This window comes from Scomber japonicus, chromosome 21 (genome assembly GCF_027409825.1).
Source record: "Scomber japonicus isolate fScoJap1 chromosome 21, fScoJap1.pri, whole genome shotgun sequence".
Lineage (NCBI taxonomy): Eukaryota > Metazoa > Chordata > Actinopteri > Scombriformes > Scombridae > Scomber > Scomber japonicus.
In genome coordinates this window covers 12,380,781-12,401,045 of record NC_070598.1, presented here as the reverse complement: position 1 = coordinate 12,401,045, position 20,265 = coordinate 12,380,781, and the positions used below count along the sequence as shown (strand labels likewise).

Here is a 20,265-nt window from a genome sequence, read left to right as displayed (position 1 = left end):
TGACAAAACACCTCTTCCCATCATCATGGAATCCCAACCTCTATGTTTTATGTCCTGATTGCACCCTTGTCAATGTGCATTTATTTAAGGCCCTTATTAAATATTGATTTCAATTGCATGCGAATATATTATTTTTGGAGAGGGGAAACGTAAATTCATGCTGTGGGTTAATGGCGTTTGCCTCATGATGATCACGAACTGGAGATTCCTCTCGCATCACAGCATATATCCATAAATACAGGCACGCATGCACACACATATATACACATCTGGTGCGTCATCATCATGAGTGGTCTCAGTGGAATGAGCCACAGTCAACGCAATGGCACAAAGTGTCAGGGGAGCAGGTGTTTATGCCTCTCTGAGAAATAAGAGAGCTTGACATGTAGGCTGAGAAAGACCAAACCCCCCCTCCCCCGCCTCCCACAGCCTTCCATCTATCTTTTTTCCCCCTCCTACAGCCATTTTTGATCCCTTTTTTTCCAGTCAATTTTTTGTTTTGGCTGTGCTTCCTACTCAGCTTTCACATCATCCCTTATCTCGTTTTTCAGTCCAGATTCATCCTCTTTCTATGTCACCGTTGCTCTTCTTGTAAACCCTTTCTGTCCCTATTTCCTCTAATATCCTGTTCTGTCAGATGGACTCCACTTGCGTTCTTCCCACAAAGCCCACCAGCTCTTTTACTCACCAAAATGATCACTAATCAGAAGCAACATCAGACATACTCACGCATACATGGGCTGCGTCTGTACAAATGATGGCAAGTCTGGAAAAAAACATTTAATCTATTTTTTTTAATTTACAACACACTGCAGTAAATGTTCTTTCAATCACAGACCTGCCCACCACACGCTTTACAATCCTGCTTTATTTGCTAAGATCTAAAAGCTCCTGTCTTCATCAGCAGATCAGTACAGCCAGGAGGCAGCTCTAAATCACGGGGGAGGTTTGCCAAAAAACAGACAGTTCCTTTAAAAAACACTGACAATGTTTCCACTGTGAGTTACATCAAAATCTCATGACATCAAAGTTCTAACAAATCCACATTGAAGACAATGCCTCCACATCAATATATAAGACAATCTTTGAAATGATGTGAGTCTTGGCAGGGACCAGTACGATCCTTCCAGCACAATTCAAGTGAATGGCCTTGAATTTTGATACGTGCATGCACTGGTGAGCAACTGATGGTGATGAGGATGATGATGAGGGAGGGGTGAGTGGGGGAAGTGAGTAACATCAGTTAATCCACACAGTGAGGTAGCAGCAGGCCTCAGGACAGAGGTGGCTCACAGCTCTGTGATCAATTTATTAGGCTCCATCCTGACATCGATCCTGACTCCTAATCTGAGGAACTGTGCCGCTGAGCACATTATGTACAATACATAAGCACAAAGAAGTCCACACCTTGTGCTATCAATAAGACTATATGCATGTGATAATGTAAGTCGTATTTGTGAAGTAATACTGTTCAAGCGGTGTTCCAGCCCTGTCGAGTTTGACTCTTTATTGGAGTAAGAATCCTCTGTTGTTGCATTTATTGCACATCACAGCACTGGCTCATCTTCATGCTTCACCTTGCTGCTGTTGTATAACTGGATGCAGCACAAAGCAGATTTCCTTGTCTTGACCATGACCAGTGTACAATTGTGGTCACTGTTTACTAAATGCACCACGTCTGAGTTGTAGCACGAGTGCCTCATTTCCATTTTAATTTCCTCAGCAGCTGAGGATCTTGATGAAGGCCCGTCTGAACTCGATGTTGAAGGTGGTGTAGATAATAGGATTGAGGGCACTGTTGACATACCCGAGCCAGGTGAAAGCACTGTAAAGCCCGGTAGGCACGAAGCATGTCCTGCAGTGGGTGTTCAGAATGTGAGTCACAAAGAAAGGCAGCCAACAGATGAGAAACACCCCTGGAGCAGCCAAAGAGCAGAGAGGTAGAAAGAGAGAGAGGGCGATAGGAAATTGAGGGTATAAGTGGGATAGAGGATTGAACAAAAAAAAGAGGAGTAGGTTGACAAAAATGTTGAATGGATGGAGAAGACATTAATGTGAAACGCAGGGATTATGTGTTTGAAGTGTAGATGAGACGGTGGGAAAATTTGAAAGTGTAAAGAAGAAGGATAAAAAAAGGGAGAAAGAGAGAAAAAAGAGAGACTTCACGTTAATCATGATCAAAATTCACATTTGCTAAAAGCCTCCCCTGAAAGAGAAATACTGTGTAAGGGTTTGGAGGGTGGTGCCTTTTTTTGTCTTTCCCAAAACAAAAATGTGTGTGTTTGACCACTATAATGCATGTCAGCAGCCTAACCTTATGTAAGCCAAGAGATAGCTAATGATTAATGAAGTCATTAGCTAGCTACATTAATTCAGGACTGACACTGTAGCTGGGAGCCATAATGCCATAAACAAAGCCAGGTGGCACCTCATTTGTAAATCTGCATACAACACTGTAATGTATATAAAAGGATCTCAATGTTTGTACGTCTTTGCCAAGAAATTTAACCTGTGTCATATATATATATATACCAGTACAAGTTTTCAGCTCACTTGAAATATCCAGAAACAACCAACAGCATATAGTTTATTTTACACTTAAATAAAGACTTTAATTAGGCTCACAACGTCACAGGAAAGCAGTGGTCAGGTGGCTGACAAGCAGGTGGGCAGTGGGCTGGACTGAGATTATTCACTGTGTGTGCACCACTGTTATCACTGACACCAGTTTAATGTAATCAGACACCTCTGATACCATTTTTGTCAGTGAGATCTATATTCTGCCATAGCTAACTGGACCAGACTCATAAGCAACCTGGTTGATAATTGGAGCGTGTGGAAGCTGTGTCAGGAGCCACAGCATTTGTCTGGACACACACTGTGAACTCTGAAGCCAGCCAGACTTTTTGACATTTCATCTTGATTTATTGTGGCTCTGCAAAAATATGCAGCAATTGCATGCTCAGTGAATAAATGTGCTGTTGCCATCACACCCAGACGAGAGTGCAGTGCAGGTGAACGGATAGTCTGTGGATGTGGCAGAAAAGTCTATAATAAAATATTGCTTGCATTAAGTGCTACCATGACCTTTTTCATTTCCATTTCCTCATCTTATCCCACTTAAGATGGTCTCCACTCACCAAGCACAATGGCCAGCATCTGAGTGGCCTTTTTCTCCCGGGCGTGCATGCTCCTGAATCGTGGATTGCTTATATGCGAGTGAGGCAACGGCCGCAGGGACGTGTGCGTTCGTCCATTGGACAGATCCTTCACCTCACAGCTCATCCTGACTGGGGGCCGCTCGTTCTGGTTGTTCTCCTCCTCCTCCTCCTCCTCCTCCTCCCCCCGCTCCTGTTCCAGATCCATCTCGGTGCGGCCGCAGGAGGCATGGCTGATGCTGCAGTAGTTCTGCATGTCCACTGGGGGCAGAACAGAGTTCTCCTCAGGTCCTGTCTTTGGGTGTTTGCGCCACAGACATCCTGTCAGCAGGTTGGGTTTGGAGGCAGTTGAGGGCTCTACACTCTGCTGTCAGGAAATAACACATGATCATCTGCAACTTAAATAGTCAAAGATGCCTTACAATTAGTACTGCAACTAGTATATTCATTTTTGATTAATCTGCCGATTGCTTGAATTAATCAGTTAATCACTTTGTCTAGAAATGTCAGAAGGTGTTGTGATGGAAAAAGTTGTCTTCAAATATCTTGTTCTGTCTGACCAGTAGACCAAAAACAAAGAATATTTAATTCAATCACATTAAATCCTCACATTTGAGAAGCTTGAATCAGCAAATGTTAAAGAATTTTGCTTAAAAAAATCACTAAAGCAATTATTCTGTCTTCAAAATGGCTGTCAATTAATGTTCTGTCAATTTAGCAATTGATTAATTGACTAGTTATTGCAGCTCCACTTACAATCAGCATACATTTAATGTGCTGGCTGTACTGTAACCACATTAGCAACTGCAGTTTCTTCCACCTGCACAGGCTGTTTCAGAGTCTCTCAGCTCATTGTTTTCATTTACTCTCACGGCTCTTTTATAGCACAGTTTTGGCTGCAGCAGGCAGCTGTTTTAAGCAGACATCCACCCCTCCACCCCCTACTGTGTTACATGCCCAGAATCAAACAGCAGATGGTGAACATAGTGGAGCATTTAGGGTGGCAAATTAATGACAATATTGCTTCATGTCTGTTAGATAAAAAGGTAAGTGTTTGCCACAACTTTATAAAGTGATAAAATGTCAAAGCTCATTCTGCTGCCCCCAAGTGGCAAAAACAAATCAATTACTGCAGCTTTAATGTTTGAATTTTGACTTTGTTTTACTGTATTCTCTTAAATGTCTTTTAAATGTGTAATATCTGGTGAAAGATTCCATTTCCATTTTAGGATGCATTCACACCAAATTAGAGATTGTGGGAAAATGCCAGTCCTCCCAGTCATTTGAATGGGGGTGGTGCGTTTAGGCTGCATGAGGTGCCACAAAATACCACAACAGCCCTGCAGGAAGAAGTTGAACCAGAATGAGCTTTTGTAGAAATGCACCCCGATGTCATGGTGGCCAGTCACATAAGCTGGTGATCAGACTGATCAAAGCTGTTGAGGGGAGAACATTTCTCTTCATTTGCCAACGTTGTCAGCTTCCTGACTCATTTTAGAAAAGATTAGAGAAAAAGAGAGAGAACACAGGTGAGCTGTGAGAGAGTGGCATTGGTCGAGCTAGTTACAGAGTTAGCTCTGAAGAGAGCTGCTGCACTAGTGAGAACAAAGGCCTTGAATGACAGAAATAAAGTGTTATTTTCTGATAGTCCATGGTTGTTATGTCTTAAAGCACAAATAAACACACCCACACCGCCGCACAACCCTGGACGAAGGTACAGCATTGCCAGATTTTGTGTGAATACTGCTTTAAGCTTATGTGGAAAATACCTCCATTAAAGAGCCTAAAAGGGGAGGATACCACTCAGGTTAAGTTATGGCCTGTACATCTAAAAAGTGCTGTTCAGACAGACTGAATGCAGCAAAAAGCTCTTCTCCTCCTCCCCTCCCTGTTTTTAAACACAGTTAGTGTTCATCACATATGACTACAGAAGTTCTATATTACCTATAAATGCATTATTTCATTTTTCTGGCATGTCTATTGATCTCTTGTTCCAGCAAATACTTTCTACAGGTCCAAAGAGTCTTTTCCCTCTGTGGTCATAAGAAGAGTCATTAACTAATTGTAAGTATTGTGCAATGCTTACTTCTAGTCTAGTCTAGTCTCCTCTCACTCACATGTTCACAAATTTTTCTCAGGGGAAAAATTACAGATTGTTATTCCCTCCTTCTATGAACAGTCTGTAGATTATGCATGTGCTGCAGTGCGTCAGCCACAGACTTTGCTCAGCTGACCAGTGAACAGGTGACGCTGGGCAACAAGCCATGGTTCAGAATCATGATTTGCGGCTCTTTCTCAGATTCCTGCGCTGTGATCACACAGCGGCACGAAAAACTCAAGTGTGCATGAACATACACACAGACAGACCCACATGAAAAGCTAAAAACAGAACCGCCTTGAATGCCACCATGTTGAAGTACGCCAACACAGTCAATATGAGAGTTAGTCAGGCGTTAGGCTGCGCGGTATTCAGCAAATCTAGAGCAGTGAAAAAAAAATCAATTCATGAATCTCACTGTAGCGTTGGATCTGTAGTTTAAAATAACACCTACCACTTTAATCCTTATAGGTGACAGGTCTTGTTTCGCCTTGGGAGTCTCTTCTTGTAGACAGGTCTCCTAGGAGATCAGAGGGAAGTTCAAGATAGAGAAATGCTCCATTTATCCCCACACCTGTACACCATCAGTCTATAGGTACAGGATCTGTGTGCCATTCACTTGGACACACCTCATTGATTCATCTCTCTTCACCTCAGAGAATGTTTTCATTAAAATTAAAACAAATATTCCCAACACAGACAAAATCAACAAAGAGAATAAAGATGCATGTGCGTTATGGCTTTACTCACTTTCTGTCCTGATCCAAACACACTGTGTGACTCAATTAAAGCTCACCACAGAAATTAAGATAGTCACCTTTGAAACAAAGAAAAAAACAAAACAAAATAAAGCTTCTGTCTTCATATCAAATGTTCCTTCATTTGACAGCCCTATCATGCTATTTCAAAGCACTTGCTCATTATAACTCTCTCAGCATGAACTCCTCCAGGGCTTGGATCTTACAACAGGTGTCTCCACTTATGGATGAGATCCCAAACTGAGGCTCAGTCGCAACCAATTATCTGTAACCTGCTGTTAAAGTAGATGATTTGACTGTGAATTTGTGTGCAATGAAGGGGGAAAATAGAGTGGAATGAATCCAATAATATTATACAGGAAGCTCCTGGATGTGGCAAGCATGGTCAAGTTCCTGGATAGAATGATCTAATTGTGTCTTTTTATACACCATATTTAGATACAGATGCATACACAGTATGACCTGATGTCTCCTTGCCTGTGGATATTAAGATAAAGCCATCATTGGTGTGATAGATGTAACTGGGACAAATAATAGAGTGATGGATGAGATCAAAGAACTGACAGCTGATTGAGGAAAAAATCAGATTTGCATTGCATGAGATAACTACCATTTAAAAAACAGTGTCACTAAATCATTGATAGATTTTTTAAATAGTTTTTTAAAGGACTATAACTTATTAGTTTAAAAATGTATTTGTTGTTTGTGTTTCTTCCTTCCTTCCTTATTTCCCTAAAAATTGACAGTGCTGCTACATTTACATTTCATCTTTGATATGTGTTCATCTACAAAAATACCCTTACAGTGCTTTTCTCTTCTTTAACTGACATCTCCTCTGAAACTTTTACCTCAAATGACTTAAAGATATTCATTTGTTTGACAGCTTTTTCTGTGGTATTTCTTTTACACCAGTGCTGCTGTCTATCACTGTGATTACACATGACATTTTATAGTGTAATGTAGCCTATAGCTGTAAGGCTTCGGTGGAGGTTTGAAACATATCTGCAAAGAGAAACCTGTTAGTGAGGTGTGTGCACATTGTGAGTGCGTCCAACTGGAAAGGTCCGATATAAAGGTGAATTGTAATTAGCAAGTCATTATGAATGTGCATAATGTGTGTGCTGTCGAGAAGAAAACCTACAAAGCCTTGATTTATCAGAAGCTAAAATTAGCAGCATTATTCTGAACTCAACCACAATTAATTTTTGACCTTATACAATCAGATGTAGAGGGTTTTATAATAGTGGATGATGCCATTTTCCTCAGTCAGTAGACAACTATGTTCAGGTAAATTTCAGGTACTACTTTCTGATGAGAGACCTGAATATATAAAGCGTTTATAAGTTGTCACGTATGGCTTTATTCATGCTTAATACATTATTTAACTACTAATGCTTTATGGATCAAAAATAACTTGATAAACAACAACTTTTAGGTTGCCATGTAGTGAAAAACATTTCTGACTGTGGAGTCAATATTAAGTAATTAATTAAGATCAAGAGTTTCTCAACTTTTGGATACACTATCAAGACTAAACATAAACGATGAAGTCAACAGGTATACATGGTAGTAAATCATAAATAAATGATAATAAATGAAGTTAGCAGTCACCAATGTTACTAAGCCATTAAAAAAGGGTCAGGCTCATTAAATAATTGATAAAGTGTTTTCTACAATCCAAGCCTGCAGTTGTAAATAAAAGAAGCTCCCTTATAGTCAAAAGTCAGGGCTTCAGACTTCAGACTCTGAAAGCTCAGTTTGCAAAGTTGCCTCTAGTTCCCCATCAACCTGACATCAGATTGTTTGCACTTGCCCAAAAATGGCTGTTCATTCTGTATCCTTTGTTTTACAGATTGTATACATTTGAACATCGGTTGCATTACTATTTTGTGTACACAGTAAAGTTTGCAGTGTTAAATCAACACTTAAAGAGTTAAATTTAACACTATTTAACTCTTTAAGTGTTGATTTAACACTGCAAAATGTACTGTGTAGAGATAGAGAAACATATGTGAAATCCTACTACTATTGTTTGTTTATATAGTGTAATGGGAATTCTTATTATTCATTCCAGGGTCACAAGACGTCTGCATAGGGTCAAATTCCAGGAGCTGACCAATCAAAACAGAGTGGGCTCATTAGAAGTAGAAGTGAACTACAACAACCTGTTTGAGACAGAGGCTGAACTGAGGGGCTGTGTAAAGGGCCAGTACAAGATAAATGAGGAGTATTTTGAACTGTAAATCATGCAAAGACATTTAAAAATGTAAATTTGCCTCTTGACATTTTTTATTAACTATCAATAAAGCCATAAGTTTACAATTTATAAATCCTTTTCAAACAGTCCCTTATTAGGAAGTGAAAGTGAAAACATTAACAAAAAAAGACAGACATGGAAAAAAGATAACTGTCTCACCACAGACGGTGGAGTCGAGCCCGGCTGGACTTTTCCTCTGGCCTGACCGAAGGCGATCCTCTTCCGCCTCATCCTGAGGAAGACGTAGATGCGGATGTAGACCAACAGGGTGACTATAAACGGCAGGTAGAAGGACACCACCGAGGAGTAGATCACAAAGTCAGGGTTGGAGATGGAGCACACCATGGGGTCATCTGCATTGAAAGCAATCATTATGCAAGCATCATTATGCAAAACAGCCTTAAAATCAAAGAATAATAAAAGAGACAGTGGGTGTAATTTACCGCCAACCCATGATTCAGATGTATGATCTTGAAAGTGACACTCACATGGAAGAGTATGAGTGGTGGTGTGATTGATTTGACAATAATTGCACTATAAATTCTGGATAAGAGACCATTTGACATCATAATAACAGTGTTTGGACCAATTTTTCAATCAAAACTCAAAAGTTAAATATGTATCAGGTAAACTAGTGCTGTAGATTGAAGGTTAAAAAAAAGACACAGGCACTGACCGCAGCTGTGAAATGCATATTACATGTCAGTGGCATGAATGATGTGAAGTGATTTGCGGCTCCCTGGATGCTCCTCTGGATCAATAACACAGAGAGATGGAAACAAGGACAGACAGATAGCATCTATTTACAGCATCTCTCCTCACCATCATCAGTTTCCAAACTCCATTTATCTATTATTTGCAGCACTTGTACAATATTTGTCTTTTCAAGCTGCTCTTTTGCCACTTTCTTTCTTTTAAAGCACAATTAAGCATCCTGGACCTGATGTGAACCTGCTGGTCTGTCCTCCAAATAGTGATGCATGACTGTGTATTGACAACACAGTGGGGTTCCGGCAATCAGCAGCCATTGTTATACATTGATTGTAAATGGACTCAATCAAATGCTTGTATCTGTGTGAGTAGCTTTACATTGTCTCTGACTAATGCTCGTAATTGTGTGCGTGCAGTCATGCATCTGTGCTGCTGGCTGTTGAAATCAAAATAGCTACTGGTGATGTCTCTCAAAGTTTTTCTGTCTATTTTATGGTTGTGTGGTTGATTCACTGGCTCAATGCAGACATTTTCAGTGATAGAGGTTGCAGCCCTATGAATAGTCAAAGGGACAGAAAAAGATGAGAAGATGATACAGAAGCCTCATTTAGCCATCCTTTAACCATAATGCAGAGTGATATTAGAAAACATTTCCCCCAAAGGTTAATATTTAGATGGGACTTGACTTACTTTCCACAGTTAAAAGGATTGCCACAAGTTGATGCTGTCAAGGCTAATTTAATGGAAGTTAAAACATAAACTCCTCCTCAACACCAAAAGTTAAAACTGTATGTGTGTACAGCTTTTTCTTTCATAATTACAATTATATCATAATTGAGGGACAGGATAACTTTTAGTTTACTTTTAGTTCCCAATGGGGGGTCAAACTTTCTCATAATGCAACTCATTAGTGTCTTGTGTTAATCTGCATTTACACTGTTCACAGAGTGGTTGAAACAGGAAAACCTCCCGTTGTTTCAAATTGGGAGCGATCTTGGATTATATGGGGTCACGCTGATTCATGGCCATGTTCTTTTACATGGCCATGAATCAGTAATTTCCCTGCCTGGTAAACGCCCACATCTTTCAAACTCAACGTGCCCAGTTTATAACACAGATCCCTGGTCAAGGTGAGGTAACCCCAATGTTGGTGTGATAAGTGGTTATTTTCTCAGGCTTGACGTAAGCTCAAGGCTGAGCCCTAAAAATACATTAAACATGATTTTCATAGGCTGAGTACTCCAGATGACTAGATGAATGAATCTGGCATACTAAATTGGTGGAGTGCACCTTTAAGTGACATTTTAGTTTGCATTTCATGTTCTCCCACTCACCTCAAATGGCAAGTGGACTAAATTTTGACCCTGAATTCCACAGTTAAACAGTGTCTTCCTGCTTTGTATTCTGTTTGGGATCCTGCATAACTTCAATCAGATGCACACAGACAGGAAGATGAAGTCAAAATGTTGTTGACCTGACCTGTGGTGTTGAAGCCAAACAACAGGGGACAGGAGACAGCAAAGGCCAGGACCCACACAGTGGCAATCATTACAAAAACTCTCTTCCTAGAGCGATGGGTGGTGTTGTACAAGACAGGCATCACCACTGCTGTGTACCTGCAGACACAAACACACACAGAGATTAGAGTCTGCACAGTTTTAAAACAGTATGTATAGGATAAAAGGTGGCAGAGAGGTCAAAAGAAAAAAAGTGCTGATATAGAACAGTAAAAATGAATTAGAAGGAGAAAGAGCGTCCCTGAATATAGAGAGCTGTAGACATGCCAAGAAATGCACTGCTGAGAAAAAATGAATAATGTAAAGACCAACAATGGAGCAGCAAAGTACTCACTTCTATTTAGAAACTGTTTGGGTACTCAGCAATAAACCTAGTGGAGCTTTAAGAGTTAATCAGCATACTATATGCCAAGAGTGAATAATGAGCCCGGGAAAACTAGGTTCAGCAATGGCTCAGTGGAAGCAGCAATTATGCTGGACCCCAACCCAAAATGGATGTGATGTTATGTTGTTTAGAGCCAGAAAGCTGCCATGGTTGTTTATCCTCATCAGACTAATTACTCAGTTTCTTCTCTGGGCAAAATGCAGGATGAACCCGGAGCAAAACACACACAGACATTCACTAAAAATACTCTCCCCTCGCCGCTTTACTCGGTCTTTACCCTTCTGCCATGCTGCTGTCAGGCTGAATAAAAAGTAGGCTGGTATAAAATACTGTACATGGTTTATTGATCAAGTGCTACTTTGAGTAAGATTTTTAGTTGAGGATGAAAAAAAAGCTCTTCAGCTCTGAGTCGCAACTCAAAATATGACTTCCACTGTGAGTCCTTTCATAGAGACACTCCACCTTGAAGTTTGATGAGAGAACTTCCTTTCTGAGGAGTAACAATTGTTTTCTGCTTGTAAATAACCAATTCTGTTTTACAGGTAATACAAGTGTGTTGTACACTATCAATGCCCCTTTGTTTTTCTTTAATTTAGCACCTCACAAAGCATACAGTATGATACCTGAATCCTGAAAGCGAATTAAGTATTGTATACAAAAACACTGCAGGATAAATGCCAGCAGGCTGGTGACCACATACAAGCCATATTGTTGCTTTAGGGTCAAAGAAAGAAGTTGTAACTCCAATGTATTTCAGAAAGCACCTCCTATAGAAGCTTGGAAGCCAAGATTTGCTGAATGTTCATTCTGCTGCGGTGAAATGAGGTAAAACAACATCAGGGGTTGGAACCTTTTCTTATACATTACGATGGCCTTATCAGACTATTTTGGTGTTCTACCACCCTCTCTGCTTTGTGTATGTCACCTTCAGGTTACATGAGTGACTCAGACCTGGCTGCAGGTTTTCAGTGTTTTAATTACTTTGTGATAATTTAATTAATCACACTTTTATTTAGGAATATGCACCATGTGAGTAACATATAAATACTGAAATGACCATGGTCTGGATTTTGACACTACGAGGAAAAAGGCACATTATTAGGTAATAATGCAGGACCCTGCTTAGTGGATAATGAAGTGCTTTAGAAGTGCAGATTACTTCACAAATTTGCAATTAATCAAATGATTAAAAAAACAGCAGTTGCACGCTTCGCTTGGTTGTTAATCCAGCTTTTTACATGACAACACTACTTTCTTATGAAAGCACCCATCGAAAAGTCTTAAGGAAGAGAAATATTCCCTTCTCCATACATGTATGTACAACTAAATCCCCCTAACCCTAACCCTCCATTTCTTATGAAGTACTTCATGTTTTCTGTGTAGTTGAACTCTTGATGCCGGCGGGTTGTGAGTTTAAAGACCCCAGAGACCTATTAAATATGAACAGTGACACAATACAAGAAAACTAAAACAAATAAATTATGGAATACAATATGTATATCTATAATAAAGGTTCAAAGAGATGCACTGCTGCACGATACAGATACAGTTCCTCCTGAATTAAGGTAAACAACACAGCAATTACCAGTAAACATTTGAGTCTGAGCCTAAAATACCAAACCTTAACCGCACACTGTACGTAACATCTTCTCATTTCTGTCTCCTCCACACAGTCTTTCATTCTCTCACACATTGACACACACTGTTACAAGTATACACAAAGACAGACATCTATCAGGAGAATATGAGCAAGATGGGAAAATACTGTCTTCCTCAAGGAAGGAATGAAATATCTATGAGGTGAGGTGAAGAAACGAAACCTTGCATGGATGACATTTATACTGGAGATGTCATGGCAACATATGTAGTCATACACAATAACAGCAGCAGTGTGGTAAATACACACACACACACACACACACACACACACACACAAACACACACACACACACAATGAACACTCACCTGTCAATGCTGATAGCACACAGGTTGAGGATACTGGCGGTGCACATCATCACATCCAGCGTGACAAAGATGTTACAGTAAAGCCGGCTGAAAAGCCAGGCTCCGCCAACCACCTGCACAGGACAGAGAGGCAGATTAACAACACACACCTTTCTCTACCTCCTTTTTCACCGTGAAGTGTGAAGTATTTTATCGAGCACACACATGAACACACACACTTATACGTGTGACAGAAAGGCAATGGAAGAGGGAAAAATGTGCCGATAACATAAAGAAATATAGGCTTAGACCGACACCTTTACTGCCCTGCTATTTTGAATTTAAGCATTTATGTTAATATGGTTATTAATGCATGAATTAGCAAATATGTTTATGTCAGCATACAGCACTTGTCCTCAGATAACACACGCTGTTGAAAAATGGTCAATTATGAATGCTCTGTGATGATTTGCCATGATTGATGACACACATAATGTTGTCAGCATGTAACGACAAAAGTTGGTTGGAGGGAACATGTCAGAGATAGGGTCTAATTATCCTTAAGGAGTCCTCCATTTCTCAGAAAGGACACTAACCCCCAGCTAAAGCAACAACAATCCAAACACCTCCTCAACTCTACGCCACCGCCCCCAGCAGAGTCTTGTTTCCACTTTGGCTCCATAATGCCTGGTAATAACTGTTTGACAGAGATAAGTGGGATCCAAAAATCCATTGCTTGACTGCTGAATCTCTAAAATCTGAGATGGGAATAACGCCTACTCACATGGGGAGGCGGCAGGCACACATGGGAAAATGGTACAATGGTACAAAGATGTAAATAGACAGCCATTTCTCTTGCATGGACCAGAGATATCACACGTACACCGAAGCAAATAATAAACATATTAATGTGGAAACATCTGCTGCTTATGTTTATGTCTGAACTTTTCTCTCTGATTCTAACACCCCACAACATACCATATCTTCATACAAACCCCAACCTTGACCCTTGCTCTAATATTTCATTCTTAAAGAGTCATTCCACCAATTTTAGGCACAAGAATCAGTCGTGTATATTACTCAGCTCGTGAAAAAATGTCGAATAATGGCTTCTGTAGCTCTGAAGGAGCTTTGTCCGGTGAGAAAACAGCACCTGGTGATGTCATAGTGATGTCATCAGGGTTATGTTGGCTTGAACTTGCAGGCGACACATCATTTTTTTTTTTTAATGGAAAGTTTGTGTTACCAGCTGCGGGTATGAGTTTGGGAATTGTAGGAGCCAGGATTTTTATAGCTTGACCTAGCACTGTGTCCCAATCCCATACTTCATACTGTTTCTAAGCAGGTTTTGAGTATGTGGAGTGTTCACATCGGAAAACTAACATAAATTATTGAAAAAAAAATCACTGTGCACACTAAGAAAATGCTTGACTTTCAAGGGTGCTGTTGATGCACGCTATTGATTGACAATGCGTTGCAAAAGGGGAATAGAGGAGGCACTCACACTCACACAAAAAATGAAATGAAATTGCAGGTGGTGACAGCTACAGAAACGTCTTAGAAAACAAAACAAAAATGGTTAATACATTGAACAGTATACTATATGACAATTATGATAGTACATACTATATACAATTAATGTAGTATGGAAATGGGATTTGCATCCAACAAATCCTTCACTTTATGGAAGCTCAATACTAAATGCCTGCAAAGCCCCTTTAATCTTGCATCAAAACCCAAAAGTTAAGAGGTGAAAACTCGGTTATGATGATCTTTTTCCTTTTCAGGGTGTTTGGTCCTCTTAAGCATATAAACACATGCATAATACATGTAGTTTGCATACAGCACTCCTTTGTTCTCAGTCAGCCCCCACACACAAATAGACTGAGGCACATATATGGTTACATATTGAACATTGTGTGCACAGTGTATGATGGTGACTCAGTGGGGCTCTGCAGACACCTCATATTGACTTTGACTGTATGTGATCACTGCTCTCACAGCAGTGAAGTGTGCTAAATGTCTTTGTGAAACCAGGAGCGGCAACTGTCAGGACACAGTGGCAAGAGACAGAGGATCAATTAAGGAGGAGGGGGGGAATTGTGAATAATTGTTCTGGGTTGAAATTTGCAATTTATAAATGTACAATGTAGAGCATGTCTTGATAATTGTGACCTTATGTTTGTGTAAAATGACAAAGATTTGAGACTTTGGACTGTAAAATCAAGAGTTTAAGGACTGGGATAAAGCAGCAGTGTGCGCATTCATACATTTGTATAGTTAAATCTAATGTTTTCTGTCAGATTTCACTGTATTCTCTAAAATAAAACACTGCTGATAAAATGTTAATGTGAAGGAGGGCAAGTAACCTATTCACTATAAATGGAGCTATTTCCACAGTCAGATTGTGCATTAGCTGAGGCTGAGCGACATCATTTAGGATGAATTGTGGCGAGTAAATACTCAGTCATTGCTTCCAATATGACCACGTCCTTCACTTCAAGTACAACTCATACATCAAGTGTTCCATCTCAGGAATAAGGCTTGCTCAAGGGCTCATGAATAGTACCTGCTGAGAGATGCTGAGAGAGGAGAATGATAGTCAGTTTCTCTGCCAAGATGCTCCTTCAGAAGCAAACCAGCAACCCTCTGGCTTCAATAAACTAATCCCCCGTCCTTCAGATTAGAGCTTGCGGGGTGATGGTGCTTGCAGTGCCAGTCTTGGGAGCTGAAAGTCTTTTGCCCCTGACTCTGAACTAATATGTTTTTTTTCTCAAGTGAACTTATGTGGTACAATCATTTAATAATTGTGTGGTTGTAAGTCTCTCCCTTGAATCTTAAATGAAGAGTTAAACTCTGCAGTGAAAAGTGTAGGACAGCATGACTGCTTACAAGGAAGTTAAACGCTTGACTGAATCCTGCTGAGGTTCCCTGCTACCTTAATTTACCTTTCACTGGATATAATCATCTCTCACTTGTCAGCTTCTGCTCACTGAGTGTGTTTCTTTTTTTTCTGCTTGACCTGCTGCTAAATCTTCAGCACAGTGAGAAATGAAGCATTCTGCTGATAGTGAGCAAACTTTAGACAGCAGGACGGCTGTTTGTTGAACATAACTGAACTTCAACCAGATGATTTTTCGACCCCATGTGAGCAAACTTCCAAGCTTCAAGGATGCTATTCCACACACACACACACACACACACACACACACACACACACACACACACACACACACACACACACACACACACACACACACACACACACACAATACAAGTCTGTGTGTCTGTGCTTATACAAACAGGACTCCTCTGTGGTGCATTTTCCTTCTGCAGTGTATTGCTTAGATGAAATTGGGATGCATGAGGGTCATTTGCATGGGTACGCTTAATGAAGTTACTTAACAGCCAGTGACACGAGGAGGGAGGCTGAGGGAATTAACAATTAGCAGAAAAAAATTTGTTTCACTGGTGATTAATCTGGGAAGTGCAAATAAAAATGAACAGCAATTATATGAAGCAATTTTCCTCAAATGTTTGACAAAAATGAAGTTTTGCAGGTTTGCAGCCACTTCTGTGTAATTTGAATCTTAGCCAATTTCTCCAAAGTAGATGAAGTCATTATTTGTTAATATTCAGTATGTCCTTCTACAATTATGTATAATCTACATGAAGAGTGAAGCACTATCTAAACCACATTTCATCATCATTACTTTCTTCCTATCACCCACACAGTTGTCACCACGTAATAAGCTCCAAATGACCCTCATCCTTTTTCTCTCTGACTCCAGCTCCTTTTTTTCCCTTGTTGTTGCAGAAGTCCACTTTGTCTCCCACACGCTTTCCTCAACTTTCTGTCCTTTCTTCTTTTTCTCTCCTCTCAAGTGTCAGCCCCTCATTCACCGTCAAATATCTGTATTTCACATCCCCTGCAGCATAAATGCATCCTCTCCATTTCTTGTCTTTCAGAACTCTTGATCACTAATTCCCAAAAAGGGGCGCTTTCCCCAGGGGGTTAATGCAGTTGCCAGGGAGTATGTGGGAACATTGCGGAGTAGCTCAACTTGAATAAATCTTTGTACAATAATTAATAAGCTACCTACTGCAATAAACTAACTGTACATTACACATCTCCCACCAGACTGAGACAGATTTTTAACCTCACAGCAATGTTTTTTCCAAAGGGAATGCAAGAATACTAGTTAGCAAGTCACAGTATTTCAAATTATTTTAAAAGTAAAGGATATATATTTAAAAAGTGATTGTCTAAAAGTAAAAAGTTGAAAATAATTAATTAAATGTAACAGATGACAGTTGATATAACAGAACAGTTGAAGGGTCCAACTTCTATCTCGCCTTAGTTTAAGCTTACATTCGCACCACAGTGGTAAGCATCGTCTCTGGTGACCTTTGATCAACTCAGATGACCAGATGATCGTTAAATAACAAAACAAAAGTATTTCCAGAATCTTCAGACTCTTCTAATCATCTTTATGAAAGATAATCTTGTCCACTGCACAATAAAAAAGGCATTTGACCTGCTCACAATGATTCAAGTCTCCTATAGTCCAAACAAACATGCTCTCTGGTGATTTTATGGTAGGAAACAAAGACATTTTGCCAGATACAGTACAGTATTTTTGCCTGGTCAGATTCTGGAAATATCTTCAGATATTGGTAATTGTTGTTCAATAGTTATCTGGGTTTTTCCAAACATTTCTGGATATGAGAATGAAAGGCACAAACTGGGGCTTACTTCTGCTCTATGGCTCCACGTGGGAATACAAACCAAACCAACTTAAACATTGACAATTAAACTTAGGCCTATAGGAGAGAAATTATTGTGCCAGTATCCACTTTAATGTGGTGTTACTTAAAGGGAAAGACTGTTGATTTTCTATATCTTGATTTTCTATATCTTCTCATTTTCTATATCTTCTCCAAAACAACAATGAAATGATCCCACTTACAAGTACTGTGTGTGTGCGTATCTAAAGTCTGATATATCTTACTCCTCAGTGCCATATGCTTCTGTTATTGTCCAAAAACTATTAAAATCCATGGTTACGGCAATGGTTACGGCAGTTTGTCTCGAAACTGATCCAAAGAATAATAACAGCAACCACGTTTTCAGTCCCTGTAGAGTCTGTCTAATCTTTGGAGAGATTTCAACACACATGCCCAAACTGTTTTTGGCAAAGGAACATGTCACCAAGTGCAACATTGTGTCTCACTGACTTGTTTTTAATGGTTTCTGAACAACAATGGAGGTCTACGGCACAGAAGAATAAGATATATTAGGCTTTGGTTACACACACAATACTTGTGACAAGGATTTCATTCATTGTTGGTTTGGCTCTGCATATGAGATTTGTTGACAATAAGAAAAAAATTGAAAATTGGCAGCCTCATCCTTTAACATTCATTTTAAAACCAACATAAATTATTTTTTTAACATACTTTAGCTCATGAGATAAGTCAGATTAAAAAATGATTGGGAACTACTGCTCTAGGTCAGCACTTCAGTAGTTCAGATTTTGTAAATACATGCACAATGATCCCCTCACCTCCAGGTACACAGCCCAGGGCATAACCAATGAGGCCACCAGCAGGTCTGCCACAGCCAAGCTGACCACCAGGTAGTTGGTGGTGGTCTGAAGGGAGCGCTCCCTCAGCACAGCCAGACATACCAGCACATTCCCAAACACAATGGCCAGGATGAGCAGGGAGTACAGCATAGCGTAGTAGTTACGCTCGTCTTGCTCTGTTGCCTCTGTGCTCTCATTCTTCTCATCCCATACAAGGCGGTCTGACTCGTTCCAGAGCCGCTCTGCACTGCTAAACATCGCCATGGAGACGTCCCGGTGACATGGGAGGTGAGATGTTGGGCAGACCTATGAAAGGAGAGAAGCATAGTTTAGAGCCATCATCACATAACTTCCTCTCTTTTGGAATCTCTTGCAAACACAGGCAAACAATTCTCACATCTCATTAGCCAGATAAAAGTGCGGCATATTCGCCAACAGATGATGGTGGCAGCATCATTTAAGGTCAAAGGCCTTCTGGGAAACATCTCCTGCCTCCTAGCAACAGTAGTCAGATGAGCTGATAAATTAAGCGGTTGAGATACAGTCCCAGCAGTAATATTCCCTGCTGTACATCACTGCTGATTGCTGTACTCTAGCACCAGAGTTGCTGATTTTATTCTGCTGAATAAAAAATGACAATACATATTGATGTATCCTGAAGATAATATGGCTCTGTGGTTCCTATAGAAACAATCAGCACCATAAAGACTCAGCAGAATGTCATGTTTTCAACAGCAAACTTCATCGACAGCACAGTTATGATTGTTCCAGCCAGCCTTTCAGATGTATTCCCCTCCTGTAAATGTTTTTTTAACACAACTAACAGAGAAACTAGAAAGCAGAGATTGTAACTTCAACAAGGGGCTGGCAGTGTGCCTTCGAGCAGTGTCAGTGAGGTTAGCTCGTCAGGCACGGGTAAGTTTCTGCTACCACCTTTAGAGGTCCGGCTGGCTCTAGTCCTGAACTCTGCTCTATGCATTCCATCATTCCTCTCATTTATTGCCAAACCTCCTTGTCTGGCCTGAGTCCAGATAACAGTGCTGAGATAATGCTCACAACTCTGTCTAGATGGTAAACAAACTGATCCATCTTATCCAGCTCCCTCTCTTCTCTGTGACGTAAATAAGGAGGAAGACACAGAGGAACTAGGATCATTTTTAGACCTGGCTTATACCCAGGAGGCTTTTAAAGATTTCCTCAGTCTATAATTCCACTCAGTTCCATGATGGCTCTAGTATCAAATGGTTGTCCACAAGAGAGTCCAAAGAAGACATAGAAAACTACAGCCATTGATACCAATCACCTTGAAGTCTCCCGTTGGGAGTGCAGCAGCAAGTTTATCATAAAATTAGTTGTGACAGGTTGCTATGAAGCAGATCTAAAACATTTGATGTGTGAGCTTGAACAACCACTCACACACAAACACACACACACACACACACACACACACACACACACACACACACACACACACACACAGACCCACATGAATTTTTAATCTGAGGGCAGTGTCTTTTGATATGAGGTATAGCACACTGCTCCAGTAAATGGTCTGTTTGTACTTGTAGAACAGAAACTGTTTTTCCTCTTTGCTCTTTTGTTTGCTGTATGTCTCTCTCACACTAACCTGCACCAGATCCTGCCTTCTCAATGTCAATGAGAAAATGCTTTGACCTTCTACAAGTGTGTGTGTGTGTGTGTGTGTGTGTGTAATGGGTAACAGCAGACCCTAAAATGCACACACACACACACACACACACACACACACACACACACACACACACACACACACACACACACACACACACACACACACACAGAGATCTTCTGCTCAGTTGTGCCAAAAATT

General features: G+C 40.3%; 1 protein-coding gene across 1 annotated transcript; it reads right to left on the bottom strand.

Moving 5' to 3' along the window:
- Positions 1-1,719: 1,719 nt before the first annotated feature.
- drd3 (dopamine receptor D3) lies at positions 1,720-18,698 on the bottom strand. Its single transcript, XM_053342310.1, has 7 exons — positions 18,396-18,698; positions 12,850-12,962; positions 10,462-10,598; positions 8,431-8,624; positions 5,711-5,776; positions 3,141-3,525; positions 1,720-1,916 (listed from the first exon to the last, which is right to left on the bottom strand). Exons 1-7 carry the CDS (start codon positions 18,678-18,680, stop codon positions 1,720-1,722), a joined length of 1,377 nt encoding a protein of 458 aa, XP_053198285.1. The 5' UTR covers positions 18,681-18,698.
- Positions 18,699-20,265: the final 1,567 nt, after the last annotated feature.